Raw genomic sequence first — 20,057 nt, forward strand, 5'->3', positions numbered from 1 at the left:
TGTGTGTGTGTGTGTGTGTGTGTGTGTGTGTGTGTGTGTGTGTGTGTGAGATAAATGCAGTTAGTTTACATCTGACACTTATGGTAGATTTTTATCCAAAGTCTGTTTTTTGATTCCTAATCCCCAAATTTACATTTTATGAATAGTTCCAGATTTATATTTTTAGAAATGTTAGCATTCCCTTTGCTTTTTAAGACCTTGAAATGAAGAACAAAGTACTAATAGATGCCCTCATTTAAAAACACAAATTATTTTGTGCTCATATCAACAGAAGTCTGGTTAAAAATTTTAAAAACCCAAACTTCTGTTATTTTTTTCTTGTGTATCATTTACTTTGTGCTCATGTTCCATGTAGTTATTTCTGTTTAGTATTTAAATAGGGACAAGTCAGTCATTTGTCAGTCCTTATCTCAATCAGAATGTCCCTGATGAGTTTTTAAAGTCTTTTAAACTAGATATAGTTGTAGTATTTTAAAAGTATTGGAACTTTAATCATATGAATTTTGATTAATATAACAATCTACCACTAACAATTGTAAGGCAAGAAAAGGAAAAAGCCCCAAACACAAAAAGATAGTAAAGCACTTTGCTGGATGTACACCACAAAAAAAGTGAGTTTCAAGACACACAAATGAAAACAGGACTTTACCTAACATGTACGTTTTTAGAAGAGAAAACTTTTAAAAGTAATTAATGGAAGAACTGGGAATGCAGAATTCTTTTAGGATTTCAAGAGCCATCCTGAGAGGGAAAAAAACCCAAAATCTTATTTTGAAAATAGTCTATACTTATTAAAACAAAACGAAACTGCATTTGTTTATTCTTTAACTTTTATATTAAGAATGACTGATTTCTACCAAAGCTATCTCCTGTAATGGTGATTTCTGATTTTTGTTTTGTTTTGAATACTCATAATATTATTGGTTTGTCCTGTAAGTTAAGGATTTTTATGCAGGGAACAGAAACTGAAAATGCAGGTGTCAAAGGTCTGGTCAGGATACCCCTGGTGGCCCAGGCTTAATTAGGCATCTTCCTTTAACTGTGGCCATAGTGCCCAGTAACACCTTCTGTTTCATGTCTTTGTCCGCTGTCTTCATGGCCACTTGTAACCAGAGACTGATAATTTGGTTGTGGTATATTCTAAGTTAAAAAGAACTAACATTTGGAGAATACTGGAATCGGCCAGTATCATAATATTGTCATATTTATTATTTTCCTGTTAAGAATCTTTAAAAGAGGGAGAGGGAGAAAAGAAGGATTGCAAGTATTTTTATTGTCAAGTTGGTCAAATTAAGAATGCCTCAGAAAATGAGGCATAATTAAAAGTTGAAGATAAGGGTATGAGTTTGTCGGGCTGGTGATCCTTACTGGGCTTATTCAATAAAGAGAAAGTTGAGAGGTTAGTCAAGACTCAGTTTTTGAGATTCATGTTTTTTATGGTCTAGGAAAAAATATTTATTTTTATGCCCACACCTCACCCCCCCATTAAATGGAGGCTGTAATTGTTAATAATGGATTCAGTGTTTTCTTAAAAATGATATGTGTTTAAAATACTATTACTCTAAATAGTATGGTATGGTGTAGGGTATGTATTCATGTACTTACCACTTGTTTTTCTTTTTGGGAATCAATTTGTGTATAGATCCTTCTCTTCCTAAAGCTTCTTCAGATTTTATTAATTTGCTTGATGGCTTACTTCAAAAAGATCCTCAGAAAAGGTATGTATGGGTAGTATTTTAGTATGGAGAAAAGGAATCTTTTTCTCCTTTCAAGTACTTCTAAAATAGTACTGTTATATATAGAGAGCTATTCGAATTACTCTTACCATAAACTCAGATTTTGTTTCTTTTCTTTCTTTTTTTTTTTTTTTTTTAGAGTTTTCTCTCTGTTGCAGGTATTTTTAAGTTTTTAATTCCAGTTAACATACAGTGTAATATTAAAGATGTGTTTATTTTAGAGAAAGTGAAAGAGGGTGAGTGAGGGGAGGGGCAGAGGGAGAGGGAGAAATAGACTCCCTGCTGAGTGGGAAGCCCTACGTGGGGCTCGATCCCATGACCTAAGGTCATGACCTGAGCTGAAATCAAGAGTCGGCTGCTTAGCCGACTAAGCCACCCAGGTGCCCCTAACATACAGTGTGATATTAGCTTCAGGTATACAATACGGTGATTCAGCACTTCCATACATCACCCGGTGCTCATCGCAGCAAGTGCCCTCCTCCATCCCCAGCACCTATTTCATCCATCCTCCCCCCCACCTCCCCTCTGGTAACCAGCAGTTTGTTTTCTCTAGTTAAGAGTCTGTTTCTTGGTTTCTCTCTCTGTTTGCAGGGGTTTTTAATCATGAGGAAGTTTTAAAAGTCCATTTATCCTTTAATATATTAAATAGTTGCATAGTAGGTTGACAGATTTTCTTGTAACTCCCAAATCCAAGAGGGGCATTTTTTCCCATTGTGGATTTCAGGCTAAAACTGTCTTACACTATTGAACGAGGGATGATGCTGTCAAGATAGTTAATGTAATAACTACTGAGTGGTATTTTAATGTGATATGTTTTTATGATAATCCTGTCATAACGAGGGTATCAAGTGCGAGGATCATAGGCACAGTGTGAATTTTCTGGGTTACAGTAATGGCAGAAAGTTAGAAATCACTGTGGCACGGGATAGGGGAGGGTGGAAGGGAGGAGGGGAGCAGCCCGGAGGGGGCCTCCCTGGGTTGGCAGACAAGAGCAACTGGTTTCTATTTCAGATTCTGCCTCCAGGTAACTGGGGGATTTTTAGGCAACTATTTGGGGTCTTTGCTTCAGGGTGTAAAATGAAGAGTCAGTTCAGTGTAGCATGTAAAATAATGCATTCTCTAGGTTCCTTAAATATAAGAGAAAAACTGCAGAAGGAGATGCTAATTCTTGTATAAGTTGTAGGACAAACCCCTTGCGCTTACAATGGCTGCTTTTAGGATTGGTGTTATTTTGCTATAGTCTTTCTTTTGGTAGGATACAAATATACTTGAGAATGGTGTATTCACATTTCCACATATTAATATTCTTGTATACTTTATTGCATAAGTGGTACCACTCTGTAACCTAGTTCTTTTTATATGCTAAGTCCTTTTAAATGGCTGTAGAATGTACATGTGCTAACCTTAAGCACATTTAGAGTGTTTTTTTTTTTTTTTTTAAGATTTTTATTTATTTGACAGAGAGAGAGAGCACAAGCAGGGGGAGCAGCAGAGGGAGACGGAGAAGCAGGCTCTCCGCTGAGCAGGGAGCCCGATGCGGGGCTCAATCCCGGGACTCTGGGATCATGACCTGAGCCGAAGGCAGCCGTTTAACAACTGAGCCACTCAGGTGCCCCTAGAGTATTTCTTGATTTAGAATATTATATGGGCTGCTACAGTAAAAATCCTTTTGTGTATTTGTTGTTCACTTAGGTAGTTAGCAGCTTTGGAGAGATTTCTGACGGTGGGTTTGGTGGCCAGAGGCTAAGAACATGAAACAGTTTGATGCATTTGCTACGTTCTTGGAATGTGTGCTGGTTTAGTAACCTTAGAGAGCCCCTTCCCTCCCTGTGTTACCTACAATGGACTTTGTTGACCTTATTTATATTTGCCAAGCTGCCAGATGAAAAAGAAATTTCACTTTATTGGCAATTTTTATTTCTCTGTTAGTGAATTTTAAGAGCCCTTTGTATAAAAGGGGTATTATGTGTGATTGCAGATTCTTTCTCTTCATTAATCATGTTTTAGTTTTGATCTAAATAGTTTTTCTTTTTTTCTTTCTTTTAAGTAGGCTCCATGCCTAGTGTGGAGCCCAACACAGGGCTTGAACTCATGACCCTGAGATCAAGACCTGAGCCGAAATCAAGAGTCGGATGCTTAACCAACCAAGCCACCCAGGCACCCCAATGTAGTCTTTATTTCAATAGAGACATTTTGAATAATCACATTTTCTCTTTTGTTTTGAAATTTCAGTCAGGCTTAACCATTCCAAGTCTGATGATTATAACTAGAAACCTACTCTATTAATTATAAAAACTAATGCATTGAAAATAAGTCTGGATTTTAGATACAGCCTGAAGTCATTTTAATGTGGGTGAACTAGCTAGATAACATTTTGGCTCCTACGCAGAAGTATGACTGTGTAAAATTATGAGGTTAACTTTCTTGTTTATTTCTGAATGCGGTTCTAAAAGTGAAGTCCCCAAAATGAAATGTGTGAAACAGGTAGGGTATATAGAATAAAGGATGACAGAATTATAGATTGATAATTGATATGTTTACTTTAAAATTTTAAGTTAATTACAGACTCCTTTCATAGACTGTTTTTGAGAACCCAAAATGCTTTCATCAGGCTCCATGGAATATGAGCACTGAGACTTCTAATACTTAGTTGTCAGATTCTTTCATTTGGTACCATTTAAGGCTTCTGAATTATTTTTTTGGGTTTCACTAAGAGATTAATTATATACTAAAATGAAAATAGGGGCGCCTGGGTGGCTCAGTTGGTTAAGCGTCCTACTCTTGGTTTTGGCTCAGGTCATGATCTCAGGGTGGTGGGATTGGGCCCCGAGTCAGGCTCCGCACTCAGCAGGGCGTTTGCTTGAGACTCTCTCCCGTATCCCCTCTGCCCATATATGTGCTCTCTGGTGCCTTTTCTGTCTCTCAAATAATTAAAATCTTAAAAAAAAAAAAAAATGAAAGTAAAGTATGAAAGAATTGCTGAGTTTCATTTATAGAGACAAATTTATAAATCCTAAAATCTGGTAGATGTAGTTGGGACATGACTTGGGAATTGTGCATGGTAAATAAATCATGTTAACATAGAATTTTAACCATTATGTTTTATAAAGATTAACTTGGGCAGGCTTACTGCAGCATTCATTTTGGAAGGATGCCTTCACTAGGAAAGATCAGGAATCAAGCCCTGAGGATTCCAACGTCAGGTAGTATATAAGCTTATCTTTGTGTGGGGGGCATGGTTATTAGATGATCATACTGATTACTGTTCTATCAATGCAGCATCAGTGACATGAATTTCTCCGCTGACTAGGAGAAAATCAAACATTTCTTTAAGCGTTGCTTAAAGAGTTTAGTCATGACATTCTGTGTTCTCGAATTTGCTTTTTCTGATCAGTTGTTTATTCTCCAGTGATTTAGTATGCTAGTCATTGGCTCTGGCCACCAACTGTAACTCACTTTCCACCTTGCACGCACATGGTAGGATCTCATTTCCCCGTTTTGAGTTAGATGTGGTTATGTGACTTGCTTTGGCTAATGAAATGTGAGCAGAAGTGACGTGTGTTCATTCTGCATGGAAACCTCACAAGCCAGTGTGCGATTTGACACATTTCTTCCCCCTGATGGGGTAACTGGGATGAAGATGTCCAAATAGGGTTGCTGTCAGGCCGGGTCTTCCATGACTGTGATGAGTGTAGCTTCCCTGCAATGGCTGTGTGCGTGAGTGAGACAAAGTGATGAGATTTAAGCCACTGGGATTGGTGGGTTGTGTTTTACCACAGTATAACCTAGCTCCTGTCTGATCCTGACTAACACACCTCATTTTTGTTATGAAATCTTCTTAGCCCAGGACACTTACACAAGTGGTGGTATAAAGAACCAGCTGAGAAGTGGTCAAATAAAGTTCTGTTAATTGGCTTTGCTCCCCCTCCACTTATTCAGTGGTGAATGATTGTCTGATTCTGGATTTTCATCTTGGCAGATTCAGTGTATTGGATAAGAGAAGCCTGAGTTTTAGTTAAGGTCTCTCCCAAACTTGGGTTTCTCTGATCCAGTGAGATTCAATCCTGTTCTCCCCATTGTGTTAGGGTCTGTGGGGACTACAGAAAGTGGGGCCCTGGTCCTGGTCTTCTAGCATTAGCAAGTCACAGAACACCTCTGCCCTTAATTTGTCATCTTCCCTTTTAAATCTCTATGCCTTTGATTTTGTTTCTTGCCTTATTGCCCTTGCTAAGCCTTTTTCAGTAAGATGTTGAACGGGAGTGATGAACGTGAATATCTTTGCCTAGTTTCTGCCTCTGGGGTGAAAGCCTTCAGCCTTTCACCATTAAGTAAAATGAGCTGGAGGTTTGTGTAGCTGCTCTTTGTAGTTTGAATGAATGTTCAATTTTGTCAAATGCCTTTTTCTATCAGTTGATAAGATCATATGGGTTTTCTTCTTTAGGCTCTGATTATGGACTCTTACATAAATTGGTTTTCAAATATTGAGCCAGCCTTGCAATCCTACAGTAAACCCCACTTAGTCATGCTATTTTAGAATTTTTATGTCTTGCTGCAGGTGTTTGGGGCCAAGTGGCAGGAGGACAGCGAGATAGGAGAAAAAAAGAACAGAGCAACAGGGATTTGCCTCATGTTCTTGAGATCATAGCTGTGTGATTAAAGGAGGTGCCCCTCTCTGTTGTAGGCACTGGCTAGAAGCTGCTGTTTCCCCAGCTAGCTGCTGCAGGATTACCCGGAGACTGGAACAGAATAAAATGGAAAAAGAAACAAAACAGAACAAAAAACCAAAACAAACCAGGGGATTTCCCCTGCTCTGACCCTTAGAGGTCCCCTGTCCTGTTCCTTAGAACAGAAATAGGAAGCTTCTCTTGGGGGCTCCTTTTGTCTGTACTTATTGCCTTTGAGTCCAGGCCAGGCAATACTGGAAGGAGAAAAAATAAATGGGAAACTCACTGTGGGTTTATTGGTACTTTGAGTTCTGGTTTCTTTCCCCAATCTGAGTGCTGCTATTTATTTCTCAGGGATAAGGTTTATAGACTCTGTACAATGCCTTTGGTATAGTGAGTGCTCATTTTAGCTACTCAGTGACCATACTTTCCAACTCCACGGCTTTGCCAAATGTTACTTGTAAGTTAATGATCTTTTCCCACCTCTTGTTCTACACAGAAAATGATAGAAAGCTCAAAAGTAAATTTGATTGTGTTGGCTTTCTCCTGTTGAACAGCAGGAAAGTGATGGAGCATTCTGGGATACAAGATTCCAAGGAGTTTTTGAAGCCTCTGAGCAGACAAGCCAAGGGGGAGAAGAGTGGTCAACGACTAAGTCACTCTTTCAGACTAGGTGAGCTCTCACTGGAGCACGTTCCTGCCGCTCACAATGCTGTTTCTGAGAGTTTCTAGTTTTTGTTACCACTCCTTTAAGTCTGCATCCTGCTCTTCTCATGGTATTTTTGGTCCTTTATGGATAATGTTTTTCTTTCCTGCCACAGAAAATCCAACTGAGTTGCGGCCTAAAAGTACTGTTGGGGGTCAACTGAATGAGTCCATGTTTCTTCTCAGGTATGTATGTTGACAGAACAGGAGAGAATCCGTGGGAGATGACAGGGTCTTCCCGAAGCATCTGTTGTCCTGGTGCCAAACTGTGTTACACAGAGCTAAAGGACAGGGATGTGAGTGCCAAATTCCAGTTTCACTCTCTGCTTTCAAAGTTAATGTTAAGTGCTGGCCAATGGAATGTTGACTTGGCTGTGCACTTTTAAAAGTTTTTAATTGAACCACCTATTCATAAGGGTTGAAACATCTTCATTTTGTACTTTCCCTTCAAATAGAATTAGATTTGAAATTTTAGCAGGCCAGCTTCTTTATTGGATAAAGGCCCACAGGAAAGAACAGGTGTTTTTTGTTGTGATGTTTTATATGGAGGCCTCAATAATGTTTACTTAATAATGTAATCATCGAAATAATTAAAAAATCAAAGGTATTTTATTTTTTTATTTTTATTTTTTTAAAGATTTATTTATTTATTTTGAGAGACTGAGAATGAGAGAGAGAGAGAGAGAGTGCACATGAGAGGGGGGAGGGTCAGAGGGAGAAGCAGACTCCCTGCCAAGCAGGGAGCCCGATGCGGGACTTGATTCTGGGGCTCCAGGATCATGACCTGAGCCGAAGGCAGTCGCTTAACCGACTGAACCACCCAGGTGCCCAAAAAATCAAATGGTATTTTAATGTGATTAAGACCAATGTATTTAAAATCTTAGTAATACGTGTTAAGTGTTACATTTTATTTATAGTTTTAGTCTTAGACACAAATAGTTTTATTTTAATGACATAGGGGTTGTAACAATGAACTAAAGTTTCCTGACTTGTTTTACTCTATTTAAATAAAAAATATGTTAACTTTATCTATATACATTCTAGGTATTTTAAATTCAGTTTTTAAAAACTTTGATCTTTGGCATATTTTGTGAGTTAAATAAGGACTTGTTCAAGGAATGAATAAACAGATAAGTGAAAGAGAGGAGAGAATCTTGATACTTGGGAATTTGAAGGAATTCATTGTAAAAGACCCTAATGATCTGAATGGAAAAATTTCTTAAAATGAAAAACTCAGAGACCCAGGAGTAATGGAGTGACCCACAGAGTATGACAACCAATTTTAAGGGTAGGAGGGATCATTAAAAAGAGATGCAGATTATAACTTGTTTCTTAAATAGGTACCAAGATCATTTTCCATTTCAAACATATTCTGAAATTGTAAATATTTTCCATCCTTTGTAGAGTCCGATCTATTTTATTATGTCAATCCTGATACCAGCAGACATTTAAAAAATAATAAAATCAATGTTTTAAGGTTTTTAGTTAAAATAGAAACTACTGTATATAACATAGGTGCTATAAATAAAAGAAATAAATTAGCCAGGAAATTGCTTTGACATTTACAAAAAAAGTGTTGGATAATCACAAATTAGGGTTTAAATATATGAGATCACCTAGAATCTTGATTATTCTGTTTTTTTTTTCCATGAGGTGTGTTTTTTTTTTTCTCCTCCAGATAATAGTAAACACGTAAAGGTTTCTAGAATGTGAGTAATGTTGACTGGTCTGTATTTTCCAGTTCTCGTCCAACTCCAAGAACGAGCACTGCAGTGGGATTAAGTCCTGGTGAGGATAGGACTCAGCATTCACCCCAGAAGACTTCTCCTTCAGTCACGGTGAGCAGAGGGGGACTTTTTGTTTTTTTCACATATGATATAGAGACTCAGAAGAATAATTGCCAAGTTCATCTTTGAACTATGATCGAAATGACGAAATTTACAATTAAGTCGTCATCTTTGATCACTGGTTTTTCTGGTAAGTACTCTTAAGAGGGAGTTGGTTCATAGTTATTTCTTTGATAACAGCTTTCCTGAGATATGATTGACATCCCATGTAATTCACCCAGTTGGAGTGTACAATTCAGGCGCTTTGAGCATATTCATGGAGTCATGCAGCCATCACCACAGTCAGCTTGAGAACACTCATCATCCCACAAAGAAACCGCACACCTATTAGCAGTCACTCCCATCTTCCCTCAATTTCTCTCTCCTCTGACCCTAGGCAACCACGCATTTTTGTCTTTATACATTTGTCTATTCTGGACATTGCGTGTAAATGAAATAACACAATATGTGTTCTTTTGTGACTGGCTTTTTTTCACCTAACCTAACGTTTTTAAGATTCATCCAAATTACAGTGTGTATCAGTCCTATGTTTCTTTTTAGTGCCAAAAAATAATCTGTTGTATATACCACATTGTATGTTTCCATTCATCAGTTAGTGGACATGTGGGTCATTTCCACCTGTGGCTATTGTAAATTGTGCTGCTGTGAAGTTTCGTATGCACGGTTTTGAGTGGGCATGTGTTTATTTCTCCTCATACCTGTAGGAGTGTAATTGTGGCAGTGTGTGGTAACTCCGTGTTCCGAGACAGCTGTGCCATTTTACATTGTCCCCCAGCAGTGGGTGAGAATTCCAGTGTTTACCCATCCCTAACAAAACTTGTTACTGTCCGTTTGCTTTCTAATTGTGGTAAAATAGACTATGTAAAATTTACCATTTCACTATCTTTAAATGGACAGTTCTGTGTCATTGAGTACCTTCCCATTTTTGTGCAACCATTCCCACCATCCATCTCCAGAACTTTTTCATATCCCAAACTGAGACTGTGTACCCACTAAGCAATAGCTCCCCATCTCCCTTTCCTCTCAGTCCTGGGAGCCATGATTCTACTTTCTGCCTCTGTGAATCTGCCTAGTCATCTCCTACAAGTGGAACTATATAATATTTGCCCTTTTGTGTCTGGCTTATTACACTCAGCGTGCTATCTTCAAGGTCCATCCATGTTGTGGCATGTGTCAGAATCTCATTCCTTTTTAAAGCTAATAGTCCATTGTGTGTATAAACCATGTTTTGTTTTCCTGTTCATCCATCTTTGGACACTTTGGTTGCTTTAGCCTTTGGGCTACTGTGAATCATGCTGCATGGTAGCAATACTGGGGTGTATGAAATTTCATCTAGTTTTGATTTGCATTTCTGATGGTTAATTAGGTTGAGTATCTTTTCATATGCTTATGGACCATATGTATATCTCCTTTGGAAGAATTCAAATCTTTACCCATTTGAATTGTAGAAATTCTTTATATATTCTGGGTATGTGACTTGGTGGTGGTGTCCTTTGAAGCACAGACATTTTAAATTTTGATGTAGTTCAAATTATCTTTTTGTGTGCATGTTTGTTGTTTATGCTTCTGGTGTCATAATTTAGAAGCCATTGGCTACTTAAAGGTTACAAAGGTGTATGCCTATGCTTAGCTCTTACCTTTAGCTCTTTAATTCATTTGAGTTAATTTTTGTATATGGCATGAGGCAGGGGGTCCAGCTTCATTGTTTTGCATGTGGATTTCCATTTGTCTCAGCACCATTTGTTGAAAAGACTGTTCTTTCCACAATTATCTTGGCATTCTAGTTGACTATCAATCGACTATAAAGGTGAGGTTTATTTCTGGACTCTCTAGTCTGTTGATCTGTGCATCCTTCTCATGCTGGTAGTACAATAACTGGTTAGCTATTTTTTTTTTTTTTCTAAGAGAGCAAGCACAAGGGCGAGGGAGGGAGGAGGGGGAATGGAAGAGGAAGAGGGAGAGGGAGAATCCCACGCAGGCTTCAGGCCCAAAACAGCTCAGTGTAGGGCTCAGTCTCATGACCCTGAGATCATGACATGAGCTGAAGTCAAGAGTTGGACACTCAACTGACTGAGCTACATAGGTGCCCCAATTTTTTTTCTTTTCTTTCTTTCTTTTCTTTCTTTTCTTTTTTTTTTTTTTAAGTAGACTCCATGCCCAGCATGGAGCCCAATGCAGGGCTTGAACTCATGACCCTGAGATTAAGACCTGAGCTGAGATTGAGTTGGATGCTTACATGACTGTGCCACCCAGGTACCCCTAGCTGCCTGTCTTGATCACCATAGCTTTTTAGTAAGTTTTGAAGTTAGGAGGTATGATTCTTCCAGCTTTGTTCTTTTTCAAGATTTTTTGGCTATTCTGGATCCCTTGCATTTCCATGTGAATTTTAGAATCAGTTTGCACTTTGCATGTTTCTGTAAAGAAGCCAGCTGGGATTGTGATGGCAGTGACATTGAATTTGGGGAGTATTGCCATTTTAACAATGTAAAGTTTTCCTCCGTGAATGTGGAATGTCTGTTTGTTTAGGTCTTTAATTTCATTCAGTTTTTTTTGTTATGTAAATCACCATATTTTACATCATTAGTTTTTGATGTAGTGTTCCATGATTCATTGTTTGTGTATAATACCCAGTGCTCCATGCAGTACATGCCCTCTTTAATACCCATCACCAGGCTAACCCATCCTCCCACCCCCCTCCCCTCTAGAACCCTCAGTTTGTTTTTCAGAGTCCATCGTCTCTCATGGTTCGTCTCCCCCTCTGATTTCGCCCCCTTCATTTTTCCCTTCCTGCTATCTTCTTCTTCTTCTTCTTCTTTTTTTTTTAAACATATAATGTATTATTTGTTTCAGAGGTACAGGTCTGTGATTCAACAGTCTTACACAATTCACAGCGCTCACCATAGCACATACCCTCCCCAATGTCTATCACCCTGCAGAGATATTTTGAATTAAAGTTTTTCCAAGTTATCTCGTATTTAGTGCTTGAGAGATATACTTGCTTTTAGTTGTTACTGTAATTTTTATTTAATGTAAAATGCATTTGGACTGCATGAAACTTATTTCTGCATTGAAATGAAATATAAATGCATTATAATCTCATTCTGCCAATAATTGTTTAGTTATATGTGAGATAGAAAATCAGTGTAAAAGTAAAAAATGCATCTGAAATAGATGTTGAATCTCTTCTGGCACATGGTTATTGTAGAGGAGTACACTTAATCATTTTATTGAGAATATTCAAGCAGTAATTATATAAGTACTATATGAGAGTTTATCTTTTCTAATTTTTTAAGTGATACTTTAGATTGAATTACACACTTTTTATAATACCTCTAGAAAACTTGGGGCACCTGGGTGGCTCGGTCGGTTAAGCGTCTGCCTTTGGCTCAGGTCATGATCCCCAGGTTCTGGGATGGAGCCCCACCTTGGGGTGGGGCTCCCTCTCCCTCTGCTGCTCTCCCTCCTTGTGCTGTCTCTCTCTCTCTCTCTCTCTCTCTCTCTCTCTCTCTCTCAAATAAAATCTTTAAAAAAAAATTGTAGAAAACTTAGAAACTGTACGAGAGGACAAAAAAAAAAAAACCCAAAACAAAACCTACTTGTAATTTAATTACCCAGAGGAACTACTGGTTATATTTTGACATATCTTCTTTTGGTTCTATACATATGTGTTCATTTTCAAACAAGGGAACATAATTTTTTAACTTAATTTTTTTTCATTTAGTAGATTGTAGTGTTTGATCATTTAGTTTATTCCTGAGCATTATATTTTATTTTTTGCTCTCATGAGTAGGTTTTTCTTTTTTATAGAGAGAGCGTGAGTAGGGGTGGGGAGGGACAGAAGGAGAGGGAGAATCTTGAGTAGGCTCTACACCCAGTGCAGAGCCTGATGCAGTTCTCGATCTAATGACCCTGAGATCATGATCTGAGCCGAAATCAGGAGTTGGATGCTCACCAGCATGGATGGAGGGGAGGCAGAACTACCCAGGCATCCTTGGTATTTCGTTTTTGTAATCTGTTATCTGTGCATACATTTTGTTTATATATAGGAAATTAATTTTTACATATAAATTTCTAATTGGTCTGCCTAATTCTTATAAGAATATATTATATTAGAATATAAGTCATTCATTATGGCCTTTCTTTGAAGTCTTTCTGTGTTGAAAGTCCATGCCTTACGCATTAAAATTTTTGTTTTCCAAAGTTGTTCCATACTTACTCTTCATGTGTTTTTTTTTATATATGTCTGTTTTCTAAATTGCAAAGGGGTGGTCTTGGTTTCCAGGAACTTTGTTAGCTAATTATTCTATTCCTTTTTTCATGCCTCTGCCTCAGTTTTGGATAATTTCCTCATTTTTCACTTCACTGATTTGGTTTTCTGTCTTGTTCAGTTTGCTGTTCAGTGTTTCAGTGGAAATTCTTAATGCGTAAATCCTCTTATTTTGTCTGATGTGAGGTCCTAAGACATAGCACTAGGAATGAGAGTTCTGTTTACTGTTTGAGCACAAAGAAACATCTCAAAGGAACTGATGGCAAATATCTGGTTACTCATTTTCATTATGTGTTAACTCTACTTCAGCTTTTATAGAGGGTTTTAACACTTAAGTAACAGGTACTAACTTGACCCTGAAATTCTTTTATGCTGTAATTTTTAACTTCGTACTGAATATTCTGTAAAGCAGAATAAAGTGATGTGTGTTCAGTGGATGAATGATAAAAACCATGCTGGTGATTGAAAAACCAGTTTGCCTCATCATAGCTTAGAACATTAGACTACAGAAGATCTGTTTTCTGGTCCTAACCAACCTTTGTGGTAAACACAAACAAGTCTTTTACTTTGTCTGAGCTTTATGTTTTCCTTCTGTTATAAAAAAAAAAAAAAAAAAAAAAAGGAAAAAAATGGGAATGATGATACAGAGGACTGAGGATCTTTGTGAGGATCAAAGAAGACTGTGAAAGTGTTTTGATTAGCAAAGTGAGGTGTGCTAATCTAGGTGACCCTTCCAGTGGTGTCTTACTCAGCATCTTATGAGCTCAGTTTTTAAAAGCTCTTCACTAGTCACAGAAACAAAGCCTCATTTTTGTTCTTATTTCAGAATACAAGTGAACGCCTGAGTCAGCAGGACCTGGAATCCCAGATGAGAGAGCTTATCTACATGGACTCTGATCTTGTTGTCACCCCGATTATCGACAATCCAAAGGTGTGGAAAGATGCTGTAACAGCTGAGGGCTGAGCTTTAGACTTTCCTGGGAGCTGGAATCCTGGTGATATTTTCATCGCAAATATTCTTTGCCTTTCCTCATGTCTGCTTTTATGTCACTTGTGCCACGTGTCTACATTTCTAATGCCCGCCCTGTCTGTAACCCTCTTCTCTTCCTGCATTGTTTTTGGCTTCACTGAGTGGTGAGTTTCTTCCTCTTCTGCATCAGCTCTGCCTCGCCTCTGTCCATGGGCTTCTAGGCCTCAGACCTTCGTCCTCAGTCCCTTCGTTTATCCATGTATACTGGGTGAATTTCTCCAAACACTGTAGTTGTGGATGTGTTAGGAAAGCAGATGTGGGTGACCACCACTCCCCCGACTGGGGTGGGTGGGCAGGGCACACGGAGACCATGCCCTCTCACAGGTGCTCAGGACCACAGGCCAGATGGTGGGGAGACACTGGGAGCTTGGGGAGTCCTGGTTCACAGTGCACGTCATACCCAGCGTGATTTTTGTTGCTTCCTGTTACTTGGAATGTAGTGCTGTATTACTAGGGGAGGATGAGTATTCTGCTTAAGAAAAGAAAAATTAATTTCTCAGGCCCTCTGTACTACCTATTCTGTATTTTAATTTTCTTTTTAAATGTCTTCTTCTGTTTTTAATTTATGGCCATTTTCTCTCCCCTCATTGGGGAACATTACTGTAATTTAGAACAAATGGGTTTTTGGATGCATATTTATTTATTAGGTAGATAAGATTTAATATAGATTACCCAACAATTTTTCATAATGGAGCTAATTCTTTTCATGAGTTCAGATATCTGGCAGAGTAATTATGTATCATGCCAAATTTAATGTAATGGGTCATTTTCCCAGTGGACCTTCTAAGAAGAGTTTGTAATATCTTTTGACCATATTTTTTCTGTTTCTTTATTTCTTTTATAACCATACTTAATTGTTTTGGGGAAACCTTAGGAGAAATTGTTTTAACTTCTAATTTTAGACACACAGAAAAGGTTCAAAAATAGTAGAGTTCCTGTATAGTTTTTACCCTGCTTTTCCTAATGTTAGCATCTTATAGCCCCATGGAATGGTTAGCAAAGCCAGGGAATTAACATTGGTACTGTGCTATTAACTAAATGCCCAAATTTATTGAATTTTACCAGTTATACCACTGATGTCCTTTTTCTATTCTAGGGTCTCTTGTTAACAGTTTGCTGTTAGGCCTTCTTTTCCTCCTACCTCCTGACCTTGGCTTTCATGGCCTTGTGGTTATTTCTCAGCTTTCCTGACCTTGGCTTTCATGACCTTGACATTTTGAAGAGTACTGGTCAGGTATTTTGTAGACTGTCGCTCAAGCTGGGTTTGTCTAAGTGTTTCTTATGATTAGTATGTATGAGGTTATACATTTTTGGCAAGAATATGACCAGCTAAGCTTTTTAAAATTCTCTATAGAGAAGTTTTGGAGGATTTAGACATAGAGATGATGGTTGAAATTTTTAATTAAAAGTCTCAGGATGAAAGTACCCTTTGTTGTTCCAAACTTACGGAGCAAACTACCTGTTTTTTTCCCTTTCTTAAATGAACCAATTGTGTGCTTCCCTATTAATGCTGTTTACAGCTTCCTGCAATGGATTTGTTCTCTAATTCAACCACGAAGTCCTTACCATTCTTTAAAACCTCAGCCTCCCTCCAGCTCTTCCATAAACCTTGTCAGCCTAGAGTGCTTGCCGCATTCTCTAATATTTTAGAAAATTTTCTTTCTGTGGAATGTTCCAACTCTAATTATGTCCTGCCCATTTTGCATTGTTCAATATTGTATTTTTTTTTTTTTTTTTAGCAGTTTTTATCTTCCCAATCAGAGTATCAGTTCTCTGACCGTAGGATTGTGTCTTTTATGTCTTGGTTATCCCCCATAGCACTTAGCATACTGCCTCACCCTCTCAGGCACCCAATAAGTATTTGTTGATATGACTAAATTTCTAACCTAGAGGTTGATTAGCTTAAGAAGATATCCTTTTAAGGATATCCTTACCGGGATAAAGTGCTTCTTTTTTAATGAAGCTTTAGTTTATTGCAGATATCAATTGAATTGATATTTAAAAAATTTTACGTATTTGAGGTAAACTCTACCCTCAATGTGGGGTTTGAACTCACGACCCAGAGATCAAGTGTCACATGTTCTACTGACTGAGCCAGACAGGTGCCCTGAAATGATTTTATTTTTATAAATTATTATCTGTGTTTGTATATTTTAAGCTGAAGGGCAATGTTGAATTCTTTTTAGTGACAAATTTTCAGTTTTTTTTTAATTCTGCCCTAATTGATTTATAATCTGGTAATAGGCAATATATTAGGAGACAGATAGCTGTCTCAAAAGGCGTCTTAGAAGTTTTTTTTGTTTTTTTCTACCACAGATAATGAAACAACCACCAATTAAATTTGATCCAAAGATACTGCATCTACCGGCACATTCAGGTAGGATTATAGCGGCCTTGTCAAACACATGGACTCTTAGAAGATAAGTATAAATCAGAAATTTAATAGCAAATGGAATATCTTATTTATTGAATAGCTGAGTTCCTGTGTTCTTGCCACCTGGCTGTATTCTTGGGGCAGAGCTGTGTATGTTATAAACCTATAATCCATTCGTGCGAGCGTTTCACCTTACTCAGCTGAGTCTGGGCTGCCATGTACTCTTGGGGGACTGAAAATTCCTGTAAAGCTGGGTGAGCCCTTCTCTTGCTCTTGCCCTTTGTAGAGTCCATTGAATTTTCAACACTTATGGTGCTCTTGTGGGTACAGAGGGGTGGAGACCATAATGAAGAACTGAGATTCCACTTCAGAGAGTGGGGCAGTTGACAACGGGGTTCACTTTTGTGGGAATGGAGATACTTATGGTATCTCGTGGTGTGGGAATGGAGATACTTAAGTAACTTAAAGGATGATTGTTATGTTTCCTTTCACCTAATGGGAAGTCTTAATTGGGATGAACATCAGAAATTGTTTTATGCCTTAAATTTTGGTGTATTTTGTTTGATAAAATCTATTTGCAGCTATTAAGCTAGATCCAGAAAAAATTTGTCATCATAGCTAGAGTATAATCTATAATTTAAAAGCAAATCAAAGTAAATTAAAAGTAAAATATATTCAAATTTAAATAAACTGTGCCAAGTAGAACCACTATTCATGAAAACCTTAGAGTATTTCAAAATATTCCTTCCCTTTCTCCCTTTATGTTGAATTATTTTAAGAAATTATTATTACAGCTTATTCTGTTTAAAGATAGAAATTAACTGAAACTATGTTAGTTTTAGATGGCATCTCATTGCCCAGTTTTTGTTTTCTGTTTGTGGAGGGTTTGGACTTGGACTTTCCAGAGGACTATTAACCTGTTATGCTTAATTTCATTGGAACCTTTTAACAACTGTACAGTTCTTGGCTTTTCTGATATTTTAAGGCTAGATTGCTTTATTTATACAAAGGCTATTTTTGCTTTTTTGTGATACAGTTTAGCTTTGTATTTTGTTAGATTCTAGGTTGCAGGATGATTCTCTTGTAGGCATCTGTTATGCATAGTTTTCCATGCACATAGTGGAAAAAGTCTCCCTGGATAGAAAAAGAGGAATCTAGAAGAATAAATAAAAGTAGTGTCATCTTCGGTGGACTTTTTGGTTTTGACATTGTAAAGTTAGGACTTTCTTAGTCCTCATCTTATTTATTGAAATTCTATGTTCCATTTATTTCTCTTGTAGTGTTTTCAGCATTTTTTTTTTTTTTTACATGATACCTACTTTTAACATTTTCTTTCCTCTCCAGTGGATAAGTTAGTATTTCTAAAAGACCAAGATTGGAATGACTTTTTGCAACAAGTGTGCTCACAGATTGACTCCGGTGAGAAGAGCTTGGGGGCCTCCCGAGCCAAGCTCAATCTCCTTTGCTATCTGTGTGTTGTGGCTGGACACCGGGACGTGGCTACCCGGCTCCTCCATTCCCCGCTGGTACGTAGTTTGGTTGTAAAGACTCCTTTCCTGGTCCTTGCAGTGTGCCTTTTGCATGTAACTTTTATATTTCTGTTGAGATTAAAAAATTAGTGCTAAAATATTAATTTGATCTAATTACAGTGGAAAAAAATGATTTATCAAGATTATAGGTTTGCCGAAATTAATTCTCACATCTGAAAGCAGTTGAATAGACAGTAATCTTGAACTTTTTTTGTTGTCTCGTAGTGCAGGGTTCACTTTTCCATTGTCTACAGGTCAGATGTGTTAGTCACTTTCTGTGTCATTTCATGAATGAAATGTACATCTTATTTTTTTTTAATTCTAGTTCCAGTTGCTAATCCAGCATTTGCGAATAGCTCCAAACTGGGATATGTAAGTATCATTTATATTTTAATAAATTATTCATTAATAGTTACAACATTTATCAAAAGCACATAGGTCCAAATTCTTATATACTGAAGTAATAATTACTCTGAATCATAGGCAGTCATAGGCAAATCATAGGTATCCCAACTGCAAATTTAAAAAGATTTCAAAATAGGCCTTAAACTATTATAAATATAATTCTAGGATTATATAAACTACATCTGGAAACTTTGTTACTGTTCCTCTTTTGAGTATTTTTTTTTTTTTTAAGATTTTATTTATTTATCTGACAGAGACACAGCAAGAGAGGGAACACAAGCAGGGGGAGTGGGCGAGGGAGAAGCAGGCTTCCCGCTGAGCAGGGAACCCCATGTGGGGCTCGATCCCAGGACCTTGGGATCATGACCTGAGCCGAAGGCAGCTGCTTAGCGACTGAGCCACCCAGGTGCCCTTTTGAGTGTTCTTTATTAAACACTTGATTCCTCCTGTGTTTTAGTTTTGCTTCCTGCAGAGTTTTCCCTTGTGACTCTTATCTTTCCCTTACGTGATGCATGACTTCCTCATGATGTTATTTAAAATCTAATGGGATTATGCTCTGTAAGCCCCTGATGGAAGGATGTATATTTGCTTATTATGCAGGCAGCATACCATGGTGGAAAAACACATTAGATAAAGGTTAGAAGGCTCTGGGCTCCGGTGGCCAGTGAGACCGGATGATTACCTCTTTCTGAGTTGCAGCTCCATGGTGGGGGAGGGGGCCCTGTGTGGGGCAATGGAATTGCATGGGCTTCGGATACAGACAGACCTGGGTGTGAGTCACAGATCTGCCTTCTGGGCAGATTGCCTTAAGTGCTGAGCCTCCGTTTCCTCAACTGTAAAATGGGGATAGTGTATCTACCTCGTAGATGTTAATAGTTAAACTTTGAACGAGATAAGTACATGAGCTACTTTGCATGATGTCTGATTCTTCCTGGGTGGGTGGTAGTTGTTGGGGCATGGAGGTTGCAGTGGTTGTGCTTGGTATTCTTAAGCCTGCTTATCTTGTATTTCATTTAGAGAAGCACACGAAAACATAAAGGTGAAGGGGTTTTGTGAAATGTGCTAATAACAATTATTCTTCCATGTTGGCGAAATTTGGGGGAAATGAGGTATTCACAAAATACTTTTTTTTGGATAATTTTTGTTATGCATCTTCTAAGGTTACTTCCCCCAGGTAAAACTTGGCATTGCAAATAGGATTTTTAGGTGATTTTTGAGCATGTAAAACTTTTGAGAGGGTTTGTGGTGTGCTCACTAAAAAGAAACCAAAAAAACCGGCACTTCAGCTAAAACTTATATCCTTGAATGGGGTGCCCCCTGCTGACTTGTAAAAAAAAAAAAAATAGACAATTTTTTTTTTCCCTTTCCAAGTACTGTTTCCCCCCCTCATCTTTTAGATTGAAGCTTCATTATAAAACAGCTTGTGTTTGAGGAAAATGATAAATAAGAAGGTGCACAAATCCTCTGCTTGGAACCTTCTTTTATTGTCTTCCTCCATTC

At 37.9% G+C, this 20,057-nt stretch overlaps 1 protein-coding gene across 4 annotated transcripts in view; it reads left to right on the forward strand.

The window, feature by feature from the left end:
* Positions 1-20,057, forward strand: part of ULK4 (unc-51 like kinase 4) — a 608,666-nt gene that overhangs the window by 16,997 nt on the left and 571,612 nt on the right. For 2 of the 4 annotated variants that reach the window (XM_025883716.2, XM_025883723.2), the window contains 9 exons: positions 1,643-1,718; positions 4,847-4,939; positions 6,958-7,073; positions 7,222-7,291; positions 8,847-8,943; positions 14,046-14,150; positions 16,566-16,626; positions 17,968-18,149; positions 18,478-18,524. In XM_025883716.2, coding sequence (XP_025739501.1) covers positions 1,643-1,718; positions 4,847-4,939; positions 6,958-7,073; positions 7,222-7,291; positions 8,847-8,943; positions 14,046-14,150; positions 16,566-16,626; positions 17,968-18,149; positions 18,478-18,524 — 847 coding nt within the window. The remainder of the gene's footprint in view (positions 1-1,642; positions 1,719-4,846; positions 4,940-6,957; positions 7,074-7,221; positions 7,292-8,846; positions 8,944-14,045; positions 14,151-16,565; positions 16,627-17,967; positions 18,150-18,477; positions 18,525-20,057) is intronic. The other 2 variants (XM_025883719.2, XM_073901588.1) reach the window with 2 other exon arrangements.

Source organism: Callorhinus ursinus, unplaced genomic scaffold, assembly GCF_003265705.2.
Source record: "Callorhinus ursinus isolate GAN/ISIS: 27379988/994484 unplaced genomic scaffold, GSC_fseal_2.0 scaffold1, whole genome shotgun sequence".
In the NCBI taxonomy this organism is placed as follows: domain Eukaryota; kingdom Metazoa; phylum Chordata; class Mammalia; order Carnivora; family Otariidae; genus Callorhinus; species Callorhinus ursinus.